The following is a 24,587-nucleotide window of genomic DNA, read 5'->3' on the forward strand; positions in this document are numbered from 1 at the left end:
CGTGGAAAAGCCCTTGTTTGCAATGAAAGACTTTCGCCAGATTTTTCTGTGATTTATAGTCGGGCTGCGAGTGTTTTCAAGAGTACGCGATAAGGATGTGCGGACATCTGGCTGCCATCCGTCCGCGATGTGAGGTCCGGCCCAGGTAGAGAGTCGGGCGACGTAACATCCTCCCCCCGTTGAGAGGGTACCGATCAAAATGATGTGATTGATTTGGCGAGGTGGATCTCGCATTAGTCCGCGTTGCTGCTGATTAGGTTGGAGTCATCTGGTGTCGATCTGCTCGGTAGTGGTACCATCCGTTTGATGCTCCGATCTATGGAATTCGTTGCTGTTCGAACGGTAGCCGTCCGGATGATGCCGTCTGCGCCGGGATGGACCTTGATGATTCTGCCCAGTGGCCATTGCATTGGGGGGGCGTTATCGTCTCTGAGGAGGACGATGGTCCCTTCTCGAATGTCGTGACTCCCCTTGCTCCATTTGTTGCGTACGTTTAACTCATTGAGATACTCTCGATGCCAGCGGCGCCAGAAGTGCTGCTTGAGCTGTTGAATATGTTGCCAGCTGGATAGACGATTGGTTGGAGTATCTGTGAACTCTCGATCTCGTAAACATGTTAGTGAATCTCCGATAAGGAAGTGACCGGGAGTAAGGACGAGGAGATCGTTTGGATCGGTGGAGATCGGAGTCAGCGGACGGGAATTGAGGATCGACTCGATCTCAATGATGAGGGTGTTAAGGCCCTCTAATGATAGAAGCTCGTTACCTGCGACACGTCTGAGGTGTCGTTTGAAAGACTTCACTGCAGCTTCCCACAACCCGCCGAAATGCGGTGAATTGGGAGGAATGAAGTGCCACTCGATCTGTCTGTCGGCTAAAAAGGACTGAACCTTTGCCTTATGATCGTCGGACCGTAGGAGGTTCCGTAGTTCTCGGAGCTCGTTGTTTGCGCCGACGAAGTTGGTGCCGTTGTCCGTGTGGATACTTGAGCAGAATCCTCGGCGAGCAATGAATCTTCGTAGTGCAGCAATGAAAGCCTCGCTTGTGAGGTCACTAACCAGCTCAATGTGAACTGCTTTTACTGCGAGACATATAAAGATTGCCACGTACACCTTTATCTTCCGTCGGTTGTGATCCTTTCGTTCCTTGACAAAAAAGGGCCCGCAATAGTCTATTCCGATGTTGGTGAACGGCCGTGATTCTGTTATCCGTGCTGCTGGGAGATCGCCCATTACATAATCCACTGGAGGTGGATTAGCTCGGCAGCACCGTACGCAGTTCTTCAACGTGCTCCATACTTGACTGCGGCCATCGATTGGCCAATAGGATCTTCGGAGGGCGTATAAAGTGGCTTGAGTCCCGGCATGTAGACTCAGGCGATGTTCGTGCTCGATTATGAGCGTCGTAACCGTTGACTTGGGTAAGATGATGGGGTGTTTCTGGCTGAAAGGCAGTGTTGAGTGACTGAGTCGGCCTCCAACTCGTAGCATCCCATCCTTGTCCAAAAAGGGATTGAGTCGCTGTAGCTTCCCTTTCAATGTGGACTTTTGATTGATTTGGAGCTGTCGAATGTCATCAGCGAAGTAGCAACGTTGGAGCAATTTGATTATTTTGTTATGCGCAATGGATAAGTCCTGCGCGGTTAGGGGGTTCCCTCGATGCCTTGGTTGCCGCCATCGTAGGCAGCGAGCTGTGATTCTGATTAATTTCGGCCACGAGGAAAATCTCTCTAGTAGACTGTGGTCAGCGGAAATCAAAGACAAACAGGTTGCCTTCTTCTGCTCTGGTATTTCGGTCAATGGTACAGGGTTCCATTTCGGCCAGTATTTTTCAGCTTTTTGGAGCCATTTCGGTCCTTGTTGCCACATGGTTGATCGTAGCAGATCTTCTGGTGTTTGACCTCGCGAGATGAGATCCGCGGGGTTGTCCGTTGTGGAAAGATGACGCCATTCTGAGGTCTGGGTCTGCCTTTGAATATCTGCCACTCGATTAGCGACAAAAGTTTTCAGCGTGTGGGGCGACGTGTTAATCCAATGAAGAACGATGGTGGAGTCCGTCCAATAAACGATGCGCGTTATGGGTTTTGACAATGCTTGAAGGACGGCGGTGGTCAGCGACGCCAGAAGAAGTGCTCCGCTCAGTTCCAATCTTGGAATGGTTTGAGATTTGAGGGGAGCTACCTTTGATTTCGCAGTAAGGAGTCGCGTCCAGATATGCCCATCAGGATTCCTAGTTCGAAGGTAAACACATGCTCCATACGCCTTTTCGCTGGCGTCACAAAATCCATGTCCAATCGCGCGGGACCGAACGTCATTTTGCTGCTAGAAGTGTGGGGACTCCTCACTAAGGACGTCTTAATATATAACATTATTAACTTAAAGCACTATATAACATTATGTAGTTGTAAATTATAATATTATATACTATTATAGTATATAATTATAATACCCTCAATACAAATAATTAATATTATAGTGATAAAAAACGACAAAAACCTAAAATTTAATTATTTTATTTATATTATTCAGCTTTTCCAAAGGTTTTTCGTTCAGTACTAATGGTTTCTCGACATAAAAGGTCACTATCCTTTTATGAGAAATGCAGATTGATTAACAGATTGATTAACGTGTTAAAAAATGGATGGTTCTATTAAAAAGAATATAGCTGATCTTTGTTATCGGTGTCGGCGCGTGATACTAGCCAGAAATGAAAAGAAGCTGAAAGACGTCCTTATTCCTTATCATTGTACATGCGTCGTGCAGCATCATCAAGTCGAGTTATCGTCACACGTGCATGTTTCCTAAGAATCAATAAGAAGAATATCGGGATCCTTATCGTGAACCGAAACTATAACATACAGCCAAATTTACACCTTTTCACTTTGGATAATCTGTAAGTAATATACGTTTTACAACGGTTTGTAATATTTCTCAATTATACAATTTGAATTGCATTTCACTATCGTTACTCCTAAGATGCTCAGCCGGTCTCTGACTCGATACAAAACGAGAGGAACGGCCCTCCTACGAATATTCTGTTTGAAATAAACTGATATGTATTCTGATTGTATAATATAATCGAATATAATCTGATTGTATTAGAAACAAATTCTTGGTAGAAACGTTTTTGTATCATATGATTCGGAACGATATAGATTAGATCATGTTACTATATAATCTATATAATCTAATCTACAAGACAAGCAACTTTATAACTTTATAAACATCATATCGATTAAATAAAAAAAAAACGGGAGTTTTTCTTACATTTCCTCTATATCTTAAAAATTATTTATCATACGTGAAAAAGTGTCAGTAGAATATTGTAGATAATAAAATTATCTATAAAATGAGACTATCCATACATGACGAACTGACAAAATACTTAATACTCGTGCCACTAAAAACTCAGCAAACGGAAACAATTTGGAACGCACTCTTGAATCACTACATTTACATCTTTTCCGCTCCAAAAAAGATACTAACCGACCGCGGACAAAATTTTATATCTAGTTTGATGCAACAGTACGAAGACGTGTTCAAAATCAAACATATCAAAACGACATCCTTCCACCCACCAAGTAACGGATCGTTAGAGCGAACACGCGCAGTAGTAACAGACATGTTAAAATCGATACAGCGAAATTCGGACGAAGAATGGGACGATCAACTTAACTTTGTACGCCTTGCATATAACACAATGATACACGACTCCACTGGTTACACGACGTTCGAACTCACATTCGGACACCAAGCCAATCTTCCCTCCACGATATCCAAGAATCCGCAACGCACATACGCAGACGAAGTCACGTTCCGCAAAAAAGAATGGGACTCTAGACTCCAACACGCTCGCGGAACGTTGATCAAAAGTAAACAGCGATATCAGCGCGATCAAAAACGTAAAATTATAAAACCTCAATCAGTTTTCAAAGAAGAAGACTCCGTCTTAATACATAACGATCATAAAAGGCATAAACTTGATGTGGAATGGTTAGGACCGTACACGATTGATAAAGTATGTACTCCATACTGTTTGATTCAAAACAAAAAAATACACGGTAATCGTTTAAAACCTTACTTTCCAGGTCGACGCTCCTCTTTGCCGGAATAGTATCCGCGCAAATAAATATTACCCCATTGGAAAGAAACTCTGTATTCGTAGAAAACATAGGAAAAGGATATTTGTACAGCGATATTGCCAATGTTATAGTAGGATTAGACACTAGCGACATATACGAGCAGATAAGCACAATAGAATCATATAAATTAACAATAGACTCACGTGCAACCAGCAAAGAATAGGCTGAACAGTTAGACGGATTACAAAATCGTATCAATAATCTAAAACAACTCGCAAAACACTTAAAAGCGTTAACACATACCCGAAGCAAACGAGGTTTACTCAACATCATAGGTTCCGTATCGAAAAGTTTGTTCGGAACTCTCGACGATACCGATCTTACGCTCATAAACGAGAATATGGACAAACTATTCGATGACAATAATAAAATCAAGACGATAATAGCGAATCAAACAGCACTTGATAGAAAAATTGTAAAGTCAGAAAATCTAAACCACTTAGAAAAATCACATAGCGATATATTAAAACAACAATGGCAGGCAAATATCGATAGATTTATACTTAAGATGATCATGAAACTCGACACCGCGATGCAAACTTTACACTTCCAATTAGATGAAATACTTAACGTCATGATATTAGGCAAACAAGGAATAATTAGTCTTTACCTTTAGTCTCTAACACAGAATGGAACATATTACAGATATATCCTATCCCGAGTAAGAGAAATGGAGTATTTTTGGCTCCAGTAGTCGAACATCAGATATATTTAACCTCAGGTCTTTCATTTATAAACACTGATATCGAATACCTCAACAAACTTTGTAAGAATCAAGCCGGAACCACTATACGCAAACAAACACTACCAATTCATGACAGAAACTCGAAAACCGATTGTCGCAGCTAAATAATAAACTTCAAACCTCACATTGAACATTGCCAAATAACTGTACTTAAGATCGAAGACATTAGCTTTATACCACTCAAAACTAGCAACTGTTACATTGCGATACCGGCAAATCCGATAGAAATAGACACAATTTGCCAAACGAAACACACTTTGCAAAAACTTGACAAGCCTTCTATCATCTTGCGATATACTGTACAAAGACGAACACATGCGTATAGGCGAAACAAAAAACGAAGTCAAATACGAAATCAAAACAAAAACCCTAGCGCTCAAAACAAACGATAGTTTCACTCATCTGTTAGATAAACTCGAGCGAGCACCAAAGGTAATAGACAATTTACAAGGCTATAAAACCACGATCGATAAAATAGGCGACGAGATAGAAACCCTTAATTTCGAACACAGAATCAAAGATATACAGTATTGGGGACTAACCACGCTCCAGACATTAGGGTACATAGCATTAGGCATACTAGGTATATATGGATTAAACAAAATAGGGGTATTCGAATGCATCAGGAAATGTATACCGAACAAATTATGTATCAATCTATTGCGCTGCCGAAATGAAACCGTAATCATCAGCCACAATGCGACAGCCCCGCCAGTACCAAGCACCCTGGCCTCGACACCCAACATCCATATTCCAACCGATACATAATTCCTCTTGAGGAAGAGGAGGAATCAGCTGTAATTTTCAAGCCACGTCAAGTCCGATTCAACGAAAGTCTTCTGAAGACAACTCGAGGGACCAAGTTCAATCTAGGTAGGGGGGAATGTCACAGGTGCAAATCAAGCAGCTATATGATAAACCAGCATCCGTTCTCAGGCGCCTGGACGGCATATATGTACGACCAAAGACTGCTCCCACTCCAACGAATAAAAGAATATAAATGCTTCGTTCCAAATCATCCAGTCAGTCTAAAAAAAAATTACTTAACTAACTCAAATACCAAAAAATTGTATCATGGCGAAACGAAAACAGTATTGTACAAATTGAGAAAAAAAAAAAAAAAAATAAAGAATTCGATCTCCTGTTAGGAAACAAACAAGTTTCTTGTTTTTATCTTAATTTTTACGTGACAGCTGCCGCGGCTGGGCGTGCCCGGTGTCGGAGTGCGTAGGCAGTACGCCGGCGTGGTGCGAGCAATCGATCGCTTGGCGTGCCCGGTGTCGGGGTGTGTAGGCAGTACGCCGGCGTGGTGCGAGCAATCGATCTGGGCAGGGGAACTGAGTGCCAGCAGCCGTAGTCCCTGAGCGACCAGCAGCCGTAGTCCCTGAGCAATCAGCAGACTGCACAGGTCGGTGGCCATCAGAATTACGTGGGGTTTTCGCATCATTCCGGCAGCGGCAGCGGCGGGGCTCGATGGGCTTCCCGCGTTCGAGCTGCAGACCCTGAGGTGTCGCGAGATCTATCTCCGCAATCGAGGTCTGCTGGGCGAAATTGGAGCGACGGTCGCGGTCTCGGCGGGAGCTGCTCGACGGAAGGCGCGCCGTGGCTGAGGGTACTCGGTTGGAGGAGGTGGCAGAACGGCAGAGGGAGCTTGCTTCCCATCCCGTGAGGATTGGCCGACGAGGGTGCGGCGGTGCCCTGTGTAGGAGTGCGTAGGCAGTACGCCGGCGTGGTGCAGAAATCGATCTGGTCAGGGGACCTGAATGCCAGCAGCCGTAGTCCCTGAGCGACCAGCAGCCGTAGTCCCTGAGCGACCAGCAGCCGTAGTCCCTGAGCAATCAGCAGACTGCACAGGTCGGTGGCCATCAGAATTACGTGGTGTTTTCGCATCATTCCGGCAGCGGCAGCGGCGGGGCTCGATGGGCTTCCCGCGTTCGAGCTGCAGACCCTGAGGTGTCGCGAGATCTATCTCCGCAATGGAGGTCTGCTGGGCGAAGTTGGAGCGAGGGTCGTGGTCACCGTGGCGCGGCCTCGGCAGGAGCTGCTCGACAGATGGCGTGCCTTGGCTGAGGGTACTCGGTTGGAGGAGGTGACTCGGTTGTGTTCTGTTTTGAAACTTAGCATGTACAAGAACCTAAAAATTATGGATCTGTTCTATTTGGTTGAATTTAGTATATACAAGAACCACTAAAAATAAGGATTGTCCTATTTGCTTGAAACTTAGCAAATACAAGAACTTGGGGAGCACGAGGCGGGTATGGGTTCTCAGTGCGTAGCATCATGCCCTGAGAAACCCCGATGTATCTGATGTTCACCTATAGTCGGGTGGCGGCTGGTCGGCGCTGTGGCGCCCGTCAGATCGCTGATCCGGTGCGGAGAACTTCGGAGAAGTTGGCGGGCTCATATCTGTCAAGACCATTCACCTCACCTTCACGTGGAGCTCCCCGTCGTCCTGCATCGGTCCCGACCGGGGTAGGGTGCGAAAGAGTGAGTGGCAAAGGAAGTGCCTTAGTTTCTCTTTAGTTATTGTTGTTGGATTACAGTTATTTTAGTTACATTTCTAGTTTTATGGTTATTGAAGCGTGCTATTAGTCAGAAGTATTCAAGGAAGGTTCGCTTACCGAACTAGCGCTTCCAAACATTTTGGAAATACTCGCAGGACATATGGAAGCAATTATCACTTGTAGTTTATGATTCGCACGGTCAACTTTTATGAAATCCATTAGGCGAATAGAGGGTGATTAAGAATTGGAAACGATAGAAGATTTCCATTGGATAATCTGTTTGTGAATAGTTCTCGATTACAAATGTTCGGTCAATGAGATCGACCTTTAGGAAAGTATGAACAACTTTGTCATCAATTTTGATTGATTATGAGTCTGTACAATCATATATAAAATCGGTTGACACAATATGCCTGAAACGTAAACGGTACATTCCGCAAGTTGCATTGGAATTGAACACTCCCCCCCTCCTCCCGCGTTAGCTTGTAATGATTATACTGCTAAGAATCCTGATTGCAAAAAGCTGTTACTCATTAAAAACTAGGACATTGATCATTACGATACAATTGAAGTAAACTTGTTACAAATTCTTCATTCGTTATACCTTACAACTTCCGCAAGTAATAATTTCCTTTATTATTCGGAATTACAATGATGTTCCAAGAGGACAACTTTGGTAGGACAAGTATCTGTAGATACAGTAATATAATCTCAATTTGACCCACCAAAGTTGTATCTGTAGATACAGTAATATAATATCTGCCATAATACATTGCCGAATATTAATGTCATTTACTATATGCATATTATTGGGCTTTTATTGAAACGTTTCGTCAGTGGCTTGCCTGGACAAACATTGAATCTTTGAAAAGTAACTAAGCAGGAACGCCTGCGCTGAGTGCAAGATGGAAATCCCTGACCTCGAAACTAATTATTTATTTGTCAAAAGTAAAATTATTAGGATGATGTTTAATATCGTATAGTATTAGTATCGGTATTCATGTCTATTAATATGTATTAATATTAATTTATGGTATAAGTACATAGTGTTAGGATTTCCACTAGTATATTACGTATGGTAGTAGTATATATATTATTATATATTATCTTTTTAATATATACATGGAATATATTGGTTTATACACATATATCAAATTTAATTATTTCTACATATACCAAAAATACCTTTTTAATACATGGTTTATCCGCGGTAAGTATGGACAGCCCTTTATTGCCTGACGTATTGCAGATACCAAAAATTTGTTACATGGCGATTGTATGGTACAATTAGGGCACATTTTTAACAAAGACTAACTTATTTACATCATTATTCCCCGAGATATGGAGGTAAAGTTCAAATTCAACGTAAAGTTCAAGATAAAATTCAAATGGAACTATATATTGTTCTTCTCATGATTCGATAGTACTTATTTCACAAGATGCAATATTTGATACGTGGAACTTTAGACGCGAACAAGACCACCCAGCCACGCTTTTGACCTACTTGAGAAATGTTTTCCCGGAAAAATCAGTGAATTTATCACACAATATCTCAAAAATTAATTAAAGTCGGTAATATACATGGAAGGTTAATGAGAATTCATCTTGAGAAGCATTATCAAATGATGCGAAAAAAATACATAATTCCAAATAAAAGTTACAAGTTTTAATCTTTCTGATTGAAACGTTATATTTATGTAAAAATAAATTCCCTCTACGATCGATAAATAACAAATAAAAGTAATAAACAAAAAATAAAATTGTATTTGTAAATAACAATTAATCTCGTTACATTAATACACATTGTCTTTAGACTTGTTCAAACAACAAATAATTCGTTTCCGCTTCTTATTTAAACTGTCCGCAAAATTTATTCAATAATATCCAACATTACTCTCAACCAAACAAATCCTGTTTGAAATATTCTTGAATCAATAAATAACTCGAGAATATAATTGGCTTTATAGATTAAAATGAACTATTCTCTATATACAAGAATATTATCTCGCACATCATCATGATCCAATATACTTTTCTTCCTTAGTTTCTCTTTAGTTATTGTTGTTGGATTACAGTTATTTTAGTTACATTTCTAGTTTTATGGTTATTGAAGCGTGCTATTAGTCAGAAGTATTCAAGGAAGGTTCGCTTACCGAACTAGCGCTTCCAAACATTTTGGAAATACTCGCAGGACAAATGGAAGCAATTATCACTTGTAGTTTATGATTCGCACGGTCAACTTTTATGAAATCCATTAGGCGAATAGAGGGTGATTAAGAACTGGAAACGAATTACATGCATTAATAACGGTATCTATTACGTCTGGCGACACTCTACCTCGACCAGGCCACACACCGCGGCCAGGCTGGTGTCACGACCGGCTCACTCTAAAATCGGAGATAAAGATGTGGCGGCACTCGGCGACAATGTATATCGCTGAAGTGCCTAATGAACCATCAACATCCCAACGGTCCTTCCACCGAAGGCTCTAGAAGAAAGAGCGCGTGGCAATGGCCGCGGACGCCTGGCAAATGCGTGGACGGTGGGGATGTTGAGGGATAACAAAAGAAAGCGATCGGATCCGATCGAAAGTAAAAAATCATAAGAGCTTCAGTCTTAAAGGTCACGCTTAGAGCTCGGAAGTAGATTGTAAAACCAAGTGTTAGAAGAAAAATAAAGTTTCTTTTTTTTTTATTCTTTTTTGTTGTTCTTTTGCATAATTTTACGTGACATTTTGGCGATCCTGCCAGGATAGTGAAAAGTGTTTGTTCGGAAACCAAAAGACATTCATCATCTACGGAAGATAGAATTATTTGGGACTACGGTCATCCGCAACAACAAAGTAACTATCACGAACCAAGCGAAGTGACAATAAAAGTGAAATCAGCGCAATAATGTCTAAGGCAACCGAATCTCAAACTTCAACCTCAACTGATCCAATGTTGCGAGCAATATGGGACAGTATTCAAAAACAGAATGAGAATATTGCCCTTTTACGAGAGGAAATGTTACGTTTGTCTATGCAAAATGACGAAGAGAACAGACACAGGACAGCAGAAATCGAGAATCTCGGGAAAACCGTCGCAGCGCTACGAACTGGGTTCGGATCCCCTGCGACCGATGACTTTGCTTCCATTATCACCGAAGACAATGAAAGTGCGTCGACAGCAATCAGTCGCACCGGGAATATGGCAGAAGCACGCAAACTGTCAGGGTTAGCAGCTCCAGACATCCCACCTGTTCACCTCAACATCGAACAACCCAAGGTGGAAGAAAGAGGCTATTTTCCGCCCGCTTCTCCCACTCTACGAGCTAAGGATGCAATACGCTACATCCCAACGCTCAACGGAGATGATGATGTAGGAGTTGAAGACTTCATCAAAGAAGTGAGAAGTATGAAGGATCGCTGTATGGAGCAAGATCTGTTGCTAAAAGCAATAAAAGTGGAAAAAATCGTGGGAAAAGCAGCCCAAAGTATTCGCAACATTCCTATTGAGTGTTACAGTGATCTGTACGACGCACTGAGAAATAACTTAGCAGCACAAGTGACTTCGGATGAGTACCAAGAACAATTACGAGAGTTGAGACAGGGGCGCGAGGAATCAGTGCAAAGTTTTAATATTCGGTTTAGAAGAATACTCAACCGTTTGTTGTACGCAGTAACCAATGAGTACCCACAACCACTGACACGTAAAATTATGACCGAAGAAATCACGAAGAAGACTGTTCGTGTGTACCTAAAGGGACTCAGACGCGACATAGGGCGAATATTATTAAGCAGTGAACCCTTGAATCTTCCGGAAGCTGAAAAAAAGGCAGCCGATGTAGAACGCTACTTGCGAGAAGAACGACAACCTAATTGGTCATGTAATCGCTTACCTTCCGCTAGTAATCGCGCAAACAACCAGCCAATGCAGGTAAGACGATCTAATGTACCATCAAGATCGCCTAACACGCCAGCAGCTCAGAAACCTGCTACATTTAACCAAATAGAAAATAGACCACCTGCTGAACGCGCGCAGATGAAGTGCTTCAAGTGCGGAAAGCTGGGACATATTGCCAACAAGTGTCAAAATTTTCTACCACCGAGCCAGCGCGATCGACCACCCGCAAGGATTCAGGCAGTCCAGGAAAGGGACGAAATACAAGGAACAACATCGAACCAGGAGATGGACGAACCGTACGAGACATACGAGTCAACATCGCCACGGGAAGACTACTCGCAATACCTTTGTCAACCCGAACCGAAGAGCGAGTATTTCTGGTCGACACAGGAGCAGGCATAAACCTGGTGAAACGTAACAAAACTGTCAACGCGATACAAATAGGGCCTAAACAAAAATTTTCTATGGGACGAGACAAATACGAAACTAACGAATACGTAACGAAACGAATTTTTGGACAAAATCACATTTTTCACATAGTACCGAACAACTTCCCTATTATCGAAGATGGAATCATTGGGCTACCATGTTTAGAGAAGTATAACTATTCAATATCCAATGACAAAATCCGACTAAACGACAAAACCATTTTATTTCAGAAACCAATACACTTAACTCCTGGAGAAAACAGAGTTCAAACAATCTATCTGGAAGGCAAACCAACTAAAGTATGTTTTATCAACACTGGTGAGCAAAACATTGAAATTTCTAGCAATATTCAAAATTCTCATGACTTTTCCAACGTATCAAAACTAAAAAGCCTAGTGAGAACAGATCACATTGAAAAACCAATCCGTGAATCCATCGAAAAGATTATTCTCCATTATATTGACATCTTTAATTTAGAAACCGATCTTTTGCCCTGTACTAATTTAACTCAGCACACAATTTCGTTAACTAAAGACAAAATCATTAACACACGATCGTATAGACCACCGGAATGTCACCGTGACGAGATTTCGCGACAAATAGGAGACATGTTGAAGAAAAATATTATAGAAGAATCCGAATCTCCTTATAACTCTCCGGTATGGGTAGTTCCAAAAAAATTAGACGCCTCAGGAAAACAGAAATGGAGGATAGTTATCGATTTCAGGAAACTAAATGAACTCACAGAACAAGACGCTTACCCTTTACCCGATATAGACGACATTTTAACACAATTAGGAAACGCGAAATTCTTTTCGACACTTGATTTATCCTCAGGATTCCACCAAATTCCAATGAACGAGAAATCTAAAAAATATACCGCTTTTTCGACACCGCAAGAGCATTTTCAGTTCAATCGAATGCCATTCGGACTTAAAAACGCACCCGCTACCTTTCAAAGATTAATGGACAGAGCCTTGACTGGACTTGTAGGAAAATACTGCTTTGTTTATTTGGACGACATAGTGATATTCGGAAAAACGATTCAAGAACATAACGAAAACCTCGCGATAGTATTTCAGAGACTCAGAGAATTAGGACTTAAATTGCAACCGGACAAATGTGAATTCGTAAAACCGGAACTAGAATACTTAGGCCATGTAGTTTCATCCGAAGGAGTTAAACCAAACCCCAAGAAATTAGACGCTGTAAAAAACTTTCGATTACCCCGCAATGCCACGGACGTGAAATCATTCTTAGGTTTAGCAGGTTATTACCGCAAATTCATTCGAAACTTTTCCAAAATCGCGAAAAGCCTTACAGACTTAACAAAAAAGGACACACCATTTCATTGGACTGACAAACACCAGACTAGCTTTGATACTTTAAAAGACAAACTCTGTAATTTCCCAATATTAGCTTATCCAGACTTTAACAAAACCTTTACCTTAACTACCGACGCAAGTAACGAAGGACTAGGAGCAATACTGTCACAGGACGGTCATCCTTGTTGTTACATTTCAAGAACACTGAATCCACCCGAACGAAACTATACCACGACAGAAAAAGAACTTCTAGCCATCGTATGGGCCGTGAAAAGATTAAGACAATACTTGTTAGGACGACGCTTCATTATTCGAACCGACCACCAAGCTCTTAAGTGGTTGCACAATTGCAAAGACCCTTCTAGCAGACTGATCCGTTGGAGACTTAAACTCGAAGAATATGACTATGAAATCGAATATACAAAAGGTAAAGATAACACAGCTGCAGATGCTTTATCCAGAGTTCACGCGGTAACTCGCGACGAAGTAGTTAACCTCGACCTAGTAATTGATCACACTAATTCATTCAACGCATGGAAAGAGAACAACGAAAATCCGAAACTCTTAGAAATTAAACCGAATGACCAAACATTTTACCAATTAACTCGAAACGACTTAGGAGAATACGACGAGACACTTTGGATCAGAAGACTTTACAAAATTCTTAAAGATACAACAAAAATCGGCATAGGAAATAACGATTTCACTGAATTAGAGAAAACGCAGATTAAACTCATGCTAATATATTTTAACGACACGTACAAGAAAATTACTTATGCACCTAATCCCATCTTAAAACTAGACGAAAACGAAATACTACAAGCAATAAAGGAAAACCATAACGACATCGTAGGACATTTAGGGATACAAAAAACGTATCAACGGATCAAGGATAAATTCAAAATTTCCGGACTTTTAGAAAGAGTAGAAAACTTTGTGAAAATATGCGACACATGTCAAAAGGAGAAACTAACACGTATCAGGCCCAAAGAATCCCCACAAATCTCAGACACGCCACTTAACCCTAACGACAAAATCGCTATGGACATCATAGGACCGATGACGAAAACCAAACGCGGAAACCAATACATACTTTCAATTCACGATGAACTTACGAAATATCTGATACTAGTTCCCCTTAAAACGCAACGAACTGAATCCATAATTAATGCGCTCATTGAACACTATATTTACATATTTTCGGCACCAAAAACGATCCTAACAGACCAGGGACAAAATTTTGTTAGCGATTTAATGACGAAATTTGAAGAAGCTTTTAAAATCAAACACATCAAAACAACTTCATTTCACCCACAGAGTAACGGATCTCTCGAAAGAACGCATGCCTCAGTTAAAGATTTAATTCGTACTGCATTACACGACAATGACAAAGAATGGGACGAAGTACTTAATTTCATTTGTTTAGGGTACAACACCGCGAAACATGAAGGAACAGGATTCTCTCCCTTTGAATTGACCTTTGGGCGAAAAGCTAACTTACCTTCCGCAATATCCAAATTCCCCACACTTACCTATGATGATATGTACTCACTTTGGCAAAAACAACTGAATAAATATTGGGAAACAGCTCACAAAACGCTTATTCAGAATAAGCAACGATACAAGCGAGACCAAGAAAGAAAGATTGTTAAAACTCAGACCGTGTTTAGAAAAGGAGACTTTGTTTTAATTCACAACGACCATAAAAGAGATAAGTTGCACATTGAATGGTTAGGACCTTACAGGATTAACGATGTGAAAACTCCTTATTACATTATTTCTATCGACAATGCTAAGAAAAAGATACATGGTAACCGACTGAAAGCGTACTTTTTTCAGGATAATGCTGACCCTAGCACTAGTAATAATACCCTTAACTAGATGCCTTGAATTCACGGGATAGGAATTACGCTTTGTAAACAAACCCAACCAATTCACGATCGAAAACTACAACATGATTACGCCTCTGAAATTGTTAGCTTCCCGAACACTAACAAATATTGTAAAATTGCTATATTTAAGATTAACGAAATAACTTTTGTACCATTACATGCAGAAAACCAATTCATAATGATCCCTAAAAAAAAAAAGGGGGGGTAAACATATCCTTCGATCTACATTTAAATAATTCCATTCTACTAAGATCTTAGAGGACCAAGATCAATCTAACCAGGGGTGTATGTCACGACCGGCTCACTCTAAAATCGGAGATAAAGATGTGGCGGCACTCGGCGACAATGTATATCGCTGAAGTGCCTAATGAACCATCAACATCCCAACGGTCCTTCCACCGAAGGCTCTAGAAGAAAGAGCGCGTGGCAATGGCCGCGGACGCCTGGCAAATGCGTGGACGGTGGGGATGTTGAGGGATAACAAAAGAAAGCGATCGGATCCGATCGAAAGTAAAAAATCATAAGAGCTTCAGTCTTAAAGGTCACGCTTAGAGCTCGGAAGTAGATTGTAAAACCAAGTGTTAGAAGAAAAATAAAGTTTCTTTTTTTTTATTCTTTTTTGTTGTTCTTTTGCATAATTTTACGTGACACTGGCAACCAGATGTCCGCAAAACATCACGGCGTACCCACAATGGCCTCAAGGACCCATCGTAAATCTTAGCAAATTCCAGCTAAGGTCCTTCAGATCGAACAAACATCTCTCTAGTAATTCGTTTTCTAACAGTTTATTGTTTACTACGAAAAGATTCGGGAAAGTTCGTTTTGTCACGTATGATGCTGTTACGCCACGAGGCTTAGTATAGATCGTATGTATTTCTAACCGTCGAAAAATATACAATGTATCGACCAGCGCATAGTTGTCGCCAAGTAGCGAGTTCCAGAAACGTCGATTTCGGTCCGTAGTGGGGGTCGTCTGCCCGAGAAGACAAAGAATTGATCTAAGGGCAATCAGTCTCTTTTGAAGATTCAAACGACATATCTCGAGAGGTCTGACGATTGAAATTAAAGTCGCTCTTCCGTTTTCGACCTTTCACCATTTGAACTTGCGTTATTCTACTCGAACTTAGAAATTACAATTATTTTCTATCAATTCATATTTCGTTTGTATATCAGTGGTTATAATAAACTTGAACTAATAACTTGTTATATCCGTGTCATAATCAATTTAATTACCTCTGTTATCCTAACCGAAATAGGGGACCGCACATTTCACGGCGTCGATTATCTAATCGTAACGAGAACTTACAACTCCCGTTGACGTGCTTTCTCGCGAACGCGTCTCTCCGCGAGTGAACGAAACAGTATCCAAAAATTTTATTCTTAGTTAAATAAATAAATAAAAGTACAAAAACGTTTTAATGATTTTACGAAAGAAGGTTTAAAACGAAACATGTAAGTTTTGATACTCAAACTTAGTTCTTATCCTTTTTTATCCAATATAACATCGTTTCGTGACATCACAAATATTTATAAACGAAGAAGAAAAGTTATTTATAGAATATCGATTGGCTTCGACAAACCTTCATTATGATCTTTCACCGATTCGAACAAGAAATTTTGCAGTTTTATTTACTAAAGAAAATCACAAAAATATTTCTCAAAATTGGATAAAGAATGAAACGGCATCGTATGAATGGTTTCGAAGCTTTATGTCTCAGAACTCTCAGCTTTCCCTTCATACTCCTGAAGCATTCAGTAAAAGTACGGAGACTTCATTTAGTAAACATAACGTGTTTTATCTTTATAAAAAGTTGCGAATAATATTTCAAAAATATAGCTTCGGTTTAGAATCGATGTATAACAAGAACAAAGTTAGAGTAACCACATAAGCCACAAAAGATAATTCGTCGGAAAGGATAAAAACAAATTACGTAATATTATGTAATAATATATAAATAACACGCCTGTTCTTAACACTAGGTTTACGGGACTCGTCAATTTGACGGATTTCAACACTTCGAAATGAAATATCCCAAAAACCATAGCATTAATTTTAACCATTTTGCATCGTAAATTAATAATCATTGGAAAATTTCCCAACACTATCTTTATAAATTAAACCGATCATCATAAATCTGTAGTCATCATAAATCTTTATAAATTAAACTTATATCTTTTATGAGGTCTATTGGGTGTTTCCTTTTTAGTCTTCTTGCGATGTTTGTTGTGTTGCACGTTTCAGCTGCCAGCTGGTTCGGGTGTGTTTCTGTTCTTATTCTGCATCTTGTTGCGAATCTGGTAATCTCTTCCTTCACCGTTGGTATTCCCAGGTCTTTCCGTATGTCCTCGTTTCTAACGTACCACGGGGCGTTTACCATTGTTCTAAGGATTTTGGCTTGGATTGTTTCTATTTTGTTTATATGGCTCATTGCTGCTGTTCCTCATAGTGGAATTCCGTATGTCCAGATTGGCTTTATGATTATTTTGTATATTTTCAGTTTGTTTTCTGTGCTTAGTTTGGATTTTCGGCTTGTTAGCCAGTGCATTTGTCTCCTTGCTATCTGTATTTTGTCTATTATTGATTTGATGTGCTGTTTCCATGTGAAGCGTATATCTATGTGAAGTCCAAGGTATTTGACTTGCCTTGTTTGTGTTATTTGCGTGCCGTTCAGGAAGATGTTTGGTGTTATCTGTTTTCTCAATGTGAATGTGATGTGGTTGCATTTGATAGGGTTAGCTTTGATTTGTTTGTCTTGTAGCCACTTTTCTATTTTTGTGATGTGCTCTTGTAGTATTGTGGCTGCTGTTACAGGGTTAGTGTGCCACCACAGTCCGCAGTGTGCAACCAATACAAACAGGAAGTCTTCGGCTAATGTACCCTCGATGCCATTATACAGATGTATTTAACATTCCTCTTCCTCGCCGATAGTCGGCATTCTAACTAACGACATTCGCGTACATTGCCGCTGAAATCTCTGTTTGGGAAGAATGTAAAATTAAATAACATTATTCATTATTCCTTTAACTATCGTTAAAGAATATAAATGATAATATATGAAATGATATTCTATCTAAATTAATTTTCTTTTAAAGAAAATCCCTTGGTGAGGCCTTCAGCCGGTCCGACACTTCCGGTCTGATTATCTTCTGCTTCTTACCCCTGGAGGTGATCGAGGCCACTGATTCCTCGTCCTCCGATCGGGTTTCAGATATCGAGTCAGCTCTCGTTTTCGACTGTTCTCTGGAGCTATCCCTCGATCTTACTCCATCCTTTGATTTCCCTCTCTCCCCTACTCTTCTGGGGGCCCGAAAGATCTCGCTATCGTCCACAGCTGTCAGCGTTTTTACTGCGGGCGGGGAGGATGATGACAACTTCCCCTCCCGACTACTACTTCTACTTCTACTTCCGTTTCTGCTTCTTATCTTTTCTTTTTCGGCTCGCTTCTCCTTGTCCCGTTCCTTCCTATCCGCCTTCGCGGTACCTTCCTTTCATGTAGCTTGCGCTATCGGAGCCTCTTTCATTTCAATGTCCTTCTTCCTCCTCACCAGTCGTGATAACATGAATGGGGGCCTGGTGGTCCACCCCTATCCGGCCATGGTCACAAGCTAACGACACAGCGGGGCCCGCTTGTCCACCCACGTCTGCGCCGGTACTGGGGTATCCCTCCCCTGCACCGTAAACTTCATTATTTATATTTTCCGACATATCATCATTATCTTCATCATCAAGGGTTTGTTTTATGGCGTATGGTTAACGAGCCATATTCTCGTCTTGGTGCCACTCACTCTTTCGCACCCTACCACGGTCGGGACCGATGCAGGGTGACGGGGAGCCCCACGTGAAGGTGACTCCGATTCTATGCTTCTGTTATTTAGACATTCGTTAGTTAATTCTTTCATTAAATCGTTTATCGTAAAAGATATAACTTAGAAAAAACGAAGCTGGCACCCCGCTGGGGGTAGCCACCCATATGCTATATTTATTTTTATTTTATTTTTTTTCACCAATAAGATATAACACTTCGCCAAATGTCCATAAGGACAAATTGTAAAAAACCAAAAAAAAAAAAAAAAAAAAAAAATTTAATCGTTTACTATACTAACCGATTCATCTTGAAACTCTGGTATTTTCTCGCTGATAGTTTATTCATTCATGATATGATGCAAATGTACGAGATGTTCGATCTGGTTGACACGAATTTAATATTAATTGATTATATGTTTCGAATACGTATAAAATTAAATAATATTAATAAAATAATTTTACTATAAATTTTAGTTTCGACTGTTACGATTATTTAGATATATTTATGCCCGTAAATTGATAAAAAATTATTTTTTAATTAAATTAAAAGTCGTTATTCATTTTGCAATAGAACTGTGTGAAATGTATAATATTCCTTTGCAACGGTATTAACATTTACATACTTTCCCACTAATATGTTCGCAGCCAAACAAAAAATATTCACTTGTTTAATAGAATAAATATTCTTATAGGTTGTAAACATAAATGAGTAATGAATTTAAATTCAGAATTTCAAGAAATTTCTAAAATTATCCAAATTTATTCGATAAAAAAGAATGTCTTTTTCATTAATTCAGATCTACAATAAAACATGCAAACAACAAAATTTTACAATCAAGTATTATTGACATCTTTGATAAGTTCTTCGATTTTAGATTTTTATTAGCGGTTTGAAATTTTTTACCTTGCTAAACAAACACGGAACATGATTTCTCGCCGATATCCAATTTCCAATATCAGCGAAACAGAAGCAAAAAGCACAGCTGGAACAATATTTTATACACAGTAGAGGCTAGATGGATCAGCTCGTGCAAAGATCGTTTCACCAGATTGCCAGCTTGCGAGCCACAAACCAATTGAGTTTGTTCAATAAGCTTTCTGAACGTCTCGTACAGGTCGTGATTTCTTCGTAGACTCAAGCTACAAGGCCGAACGTATCGACCGTGAACAGAATATGGTTACGTCTCAACTAGGATATGACGAAAGATATGAATGACACGAGTATCATCTATGATCTTATAACGAAGATCCAGAAATATTTAAGCTCTGTTATGCTTCTTCCCTTAAGACGGGTACTCGATCCCGAGACCGAACAGGCCGGGTTTCTCATACCCGACTTGTTAATTCGGACGTTGTAGGCTGACGTCTACAGAATTATATAGTTTTGTTCATCGTTTGTGTATCGCTAACATAGTGGGAAGTAACCGATTCCATTCTTCCATTCTTCTCGTAACGCGTACAACATACCGTACAACAGACAAGAGAACTACAACGATTCCTCATTTAGAGAATTAAAGCACGCGGGATTTATCGTTCAAACTTGCGTTCTAACATCTACGGGTGTCTACATCGAAAGCGTGTGGCCAAATTCGCCGAGAGTTCTCACTTAATCACGATACTTAGTGACGATCGTGGCGACGATTCGTCAGTATGAGGATAGATCGTCGGTAGAGAAAAATTGTACCGCTCAAGCAAGCTTTTTCGTACATCATTGTGAGAAATAAGAATACCCTGACCCACTTTCATGAAAATTAAACTATGATTCACGTATATATACAATACTAACTCTTCATTCGTCATTTTCAAAATCAGAAAAACCACACAAATTTAAACACTGACAACAAAAAGGGAAATTTCATGTTAAATAGAAAGAATATAGTATTACGAACATTAATACGAACGTGACTTTTTCGACGCTTTTAGAATTTCGAGATCACACATCAGACTATATTGGCATTTCTATGTATTGTATGATTTTTGTTGGGAAAATCATAAACATACAAAATTTTTCTGTATATTCTGTAAATCTAAGAGACTCTTTTTGTTAAAATGTTCTTCCATTGAAAAAGATTGTTATTTTATAGAATTTAGAAAAGTTTATGTAATTTCAGAAAACGAATAAAAATAAGTTTACATAAATCAATAATTTGAATATTGTTTACTTCCTTTTTTTACATAGAATTAATAGCAAAGTTATTGTTAATATTCTCCTGTGTGAATTTTTTTCAATTTAAATTGTCGTTTAAATAGAATATTTTTTTTGCATTTATGCAACAGTTAAAAAAGATTATGAACTTAGACACCTTTTAAAAACTTCGAATTAATTTTCAAACTAAAGGTTTAATATATCTCCATTTACGATTTGAAATTTAAGATAATACCAGAACTATCCTTGTTAAAAGCACCACATTTTATAGCCTTTTATAGAAAGAAACTGAAACCAACAGTTCAACATAAGATCATAATTTATCAACTATTTTCTCTGATTTAATTTGCTTAATTCTCGACATTGAAATAGATGCTTTTCGTTTACTGTTATATAAGTTCTTAAAATATGCAAACGAAAAGACTTGTAAATATTTCAAAATTTCACGTAATGCAATATACTTTCATTCGAAAATTTCGTTTTCTTAACTTAGAAGTTAGAAACTGTATTTTGTGTCTTATGTCGTAGTTCTAAGTACTTAAGCTCGAGCCCTAGTTTATCGTACTTTGAAATGGCAGATCCCAAGAGCATAGCACAATGAAAAATAGTCTTAAAGTTATATACTCCTGAGAATCATGTAATTTCAACACGTTCCTTATATTGAATAGTAGAAATTAATGGTAATAACTATTGCTAATTGTAATTAGTCCGTTTGTAGCATGTAACCAATTGCATTTATTACACTATATTCTTAGAAAATAGTATGAACAAATATTTAAAAATTATCAATTACAAGTATATATATGTAGAAGATGAAAGGACACCGGGCCTTCCCCTTGGAATTCTTTGGAAAATTTCCCAACACTATCTTTATAAATTAAACCGATCATCATAAATCTGTAGTCATCATAAATCTTTATAAATTAAACTTATATCTTTTATGAGGTCTATTGGGTGTTTCCTTTTTAGTCTTCTTGCGATGTTTGTTGTGTTGCACGTTTCAGCTGCCAGCTGGTTCGGGTGTGTTTCTGTTCTTATTCTGCATCTTGTTGCGAATCTGGTAATCTCTTCCTTCACCGTTGGTATTCCCAGGTCTTTTCGTATGTTCTCGTTTCTAACGTACCACGGGGCGTTTACCATTGTTCTAAGGATTTTGGCTTGGATTGTTTCTATTTTGTTTATATGGCTCATTGCTGCTGTTCCTCATAGTGGAATTCCGTATGTCCAGATTGGCTTTATGATTATTTTGTATATTTTCAGTTTGTTTTCTGTGCTTAGTTTGGATTTTCGGCTTGTTAGCCAGTGCATTTGTCTCCTTGCTATCTGTATTTTGTCTATTATTGATTTGATGTGCTGTTTCCATGTGAAGCGTGTATCTATGTGAAGTCCAAGGTATTTGACTTGCCTTGTTTGTGTTATTTGCGTGCCGTTCAGGAAGATGTTTGGTGTTATCTGTTTTCTCAATGTGAATGTGATGTGGTTGCATTTGTTAGGGTTAGCTTTGATTTGTTTGTCTTGTAGCCACTTTTCTATTTTTGTGATGTGCTCTTGTAGTATTGTGGCTGCTGTTACAGGGTTAGTGTGCCTGACTAGCACGGCTGTGTTGTCCGCGAATGTCAGTATTTTGCTATTGGTAGTTGTTGGAATGTTGGCCGTGTATAGTGTGTATAGTATGGGTCCTAGGACGCTTCCTTGTGGAACACCTGCTTTGATGTCTTTGGCTTCGGAGTGTGCGTCCTTGATTTTTACTGTGAAGGTTCTGTTGCTTATGTATGATTTTATTATTTGGTATATTTTTTCCGGGAATTGTTTCTTGATTGTTTGAATTAGGCTTTCGTGGTTTATTTAGTCGAATGCTTTCTCTATGTCCATGAATAGGGCTGTACAATATTGTTTGTTTTCTATTATGTGTATTATTTCGTTGACAAGTCTGTGCATTTGTTCTATGGTGGAGTGTTTGTTTCTGAATCCAAATTGATGGTCTGGTATTAATTTTTCCTTCTCTATTATTGGTTTTAGTCGGGCGTATATTACTTTTTCTAGTATTTTGGAGAGCACGGGGAGTAGTGATATTGGTCTGTAGGATGTTGCTTCATGCGGGTCTTTGCCTGGTTTGGGTAACATTATGATTTGTGCCTGTTTCCATAATGTAGGATAATATTGTATTCTTGGTATTGCATTGAATATTATAGTGATTAGTCGTATCGCTTTTGGAGGGAGGTTTTTCAATATTTTGCCATTGATTAGATCGATTTCTAGTGCTTTGTTGTTTTTTGTTTTTTCGATTATATTTCTAATTTCTTGTGCTGTTGTTTTGGGTATGGTGTACTGCTTGTCGATTGCAGTGCAAGTGGCTAGCGCATCGTCGTCCGTATGGCTACTGTGGTTGGTCTAGTCCAAATGAAGATTCCTTACAGGCAGCTAATCATAATGTCAACCAGACACATATATATCTGCTTTCTAAACAAGAAAAATATATCTGTGTGAGGTACATTTATTTAGAGTATAATCATAACTCATGCTATATAAATATTTAATATAATAATGTAATGTAATGACATTACATATCCCTACAATTATTTTATTCTTCTAATAAAATGTTTTTTAGGTTTAATTATTTTTTGTTTTTTATGTTACAAATATTTCAATTTATATTTTGTAGACTTACCATCTTTTCCAGTTGGCAACCAACTCCCTTGATTTATAACGAACGATGGATTTTAAGCCGGTATTATTGCCGAGAACTAGTATTGGTTCGTGTTGACTTCCGTTTGCTATAAACAAGGAAACAACTGTGCCCAAAATAGATCTTCTATTTCTTGGAATGTCTTAGATCCGAAAAATTCGTGAGTCCAACCTGGACCAAAAAGCGCGACAGAAAGTCCTTAGTGTCGTATTTTTGGTAAAGCCTGTAGATTATAACGGTTTAATGAAATATTAAATGACTATATGCTACAATAAAATAAGTGATATTGTAATTACATATGTTGAATTAAATCCACCACCACCAGGACAACATCTTCCCCAAATATCAAGTCCTACATAAATATCATGAATATCTCTGCTGTGATTTTTTGCAAGTGCCAAACCGTTTTCTAATTTTGATTTCGTCCAGTTATAATTCAAGTAAATGCCATCGCAGTTTAAAAAGAAATCTCTGAAACATTGTATTCAGAACATTAAATAAAATTTACAAACAGAAACAATTGTAATTAAGCTCATTTTGCCAATTGAATTTTCCTTCATTGGTTACGCCGTCGTACCATATAATTTCAGAATTTCTAATTGCTTCATGAATATTTTCTGTTAGATATTTTACAAAATAAATTAAATTATTAACTTGCTCACTTTTAATGGTATTTTCAATATTTAATAACCAGACTTATAAAATCGAATTTATAAAATTTTGCAACAAGTATTAGTGCATCTGCAAATCTTTTTACTTCTTCCTGAGATTCAAGTATTACATCCCAGGTACCTTCTCTTTCCGTAATTACAGTACCAAGAACTTTTACACCATGATTATGTGCTACATTAATCCATCCAAAAGGTGGCGCAGTTATGAAATGATGACTAAAATACACAAACGTGTCAATAACACTCCAGTGATAAAATAGGTAAGAATCATAAGATTCTGATCGATATATAAATCTGAAAAATCACGGGTATATTATGTATAATATATGAATTGATAAATATATAGCGATTTCTATTAC

At 38.8% G+C, this 24,587-nt stretch overlaps 1 protein-coding gene and 1 long non-coding RNA gene across 2 annotated transcripts; both read right to left on the reverse strand.

Moving 5' to 3' along the window:
* Positions 1-233: 233 nt before the first annotated feature.
* LOC132915999 (uncharacterized) lies at positions 234-9,564 on the reverse strand. The gene is made up of 2 exons (XM_060975745.1): positions 9,544-9,564; positions 234-2,321 (listed from the first exon to the last, which is right to left on the reverse strand). The coding sequence occupies exons 1-2, from the start codon at positions 9,562-9,564 to the stop codon at positions 234-236; spliced, it is 2,109 nt and encodes a 702-aa protein (XP_060831728.1).
* Positions 9,565-22,787: 13,223 nt separating this feature from the next.
* On the reverse strand, positions 22,788-23,995 carry LOC132916000 (uncharacterized). The gene is made up of 3 exons (XR_009659994.1): positions 23,854-23,995; positions 23,540-23,780; positions 22,788-23,331 (listed from the first exon to the last, which is right to left on the reverse strand). It is a non-coding gene; the product is annotated as an uncharacterized LOC132916000 (long non-coding RNA).
* Positions 23,996-24,587: the final 592 nt, after the last annotated feature.

Source organism: Bombus pascuorum, unplaced genomic scaffold, assembly GCF_905332965.1.
Source record: "Bombus pascuorum unplaced genomic scaffold, iyBomPasc1.1, whole genome shotgun sequence".
Taxonomy (NCBI): Eukaryota; Metazoa; Arthropoda; class Insecta; order Hymenoptera; family Apidae; genus Bombus; species Bombus pascuorum.

Excerpts from the sequence above, each read along its gene's own strand:
- LOC132915999 (XM_060975745.1), bottom strand. The coding sequence starts at position 9,564 with ATGTTTGGAAGCGCTAGTTCG. Across the intron at positions 2,322-9,543 it reads TGTTTGGAAGCGCTAGTTCG|CAGCAAAATGACGTTCGGTC; the intron begins GTAAGCGAACCT and ends CCACACTTCTAG.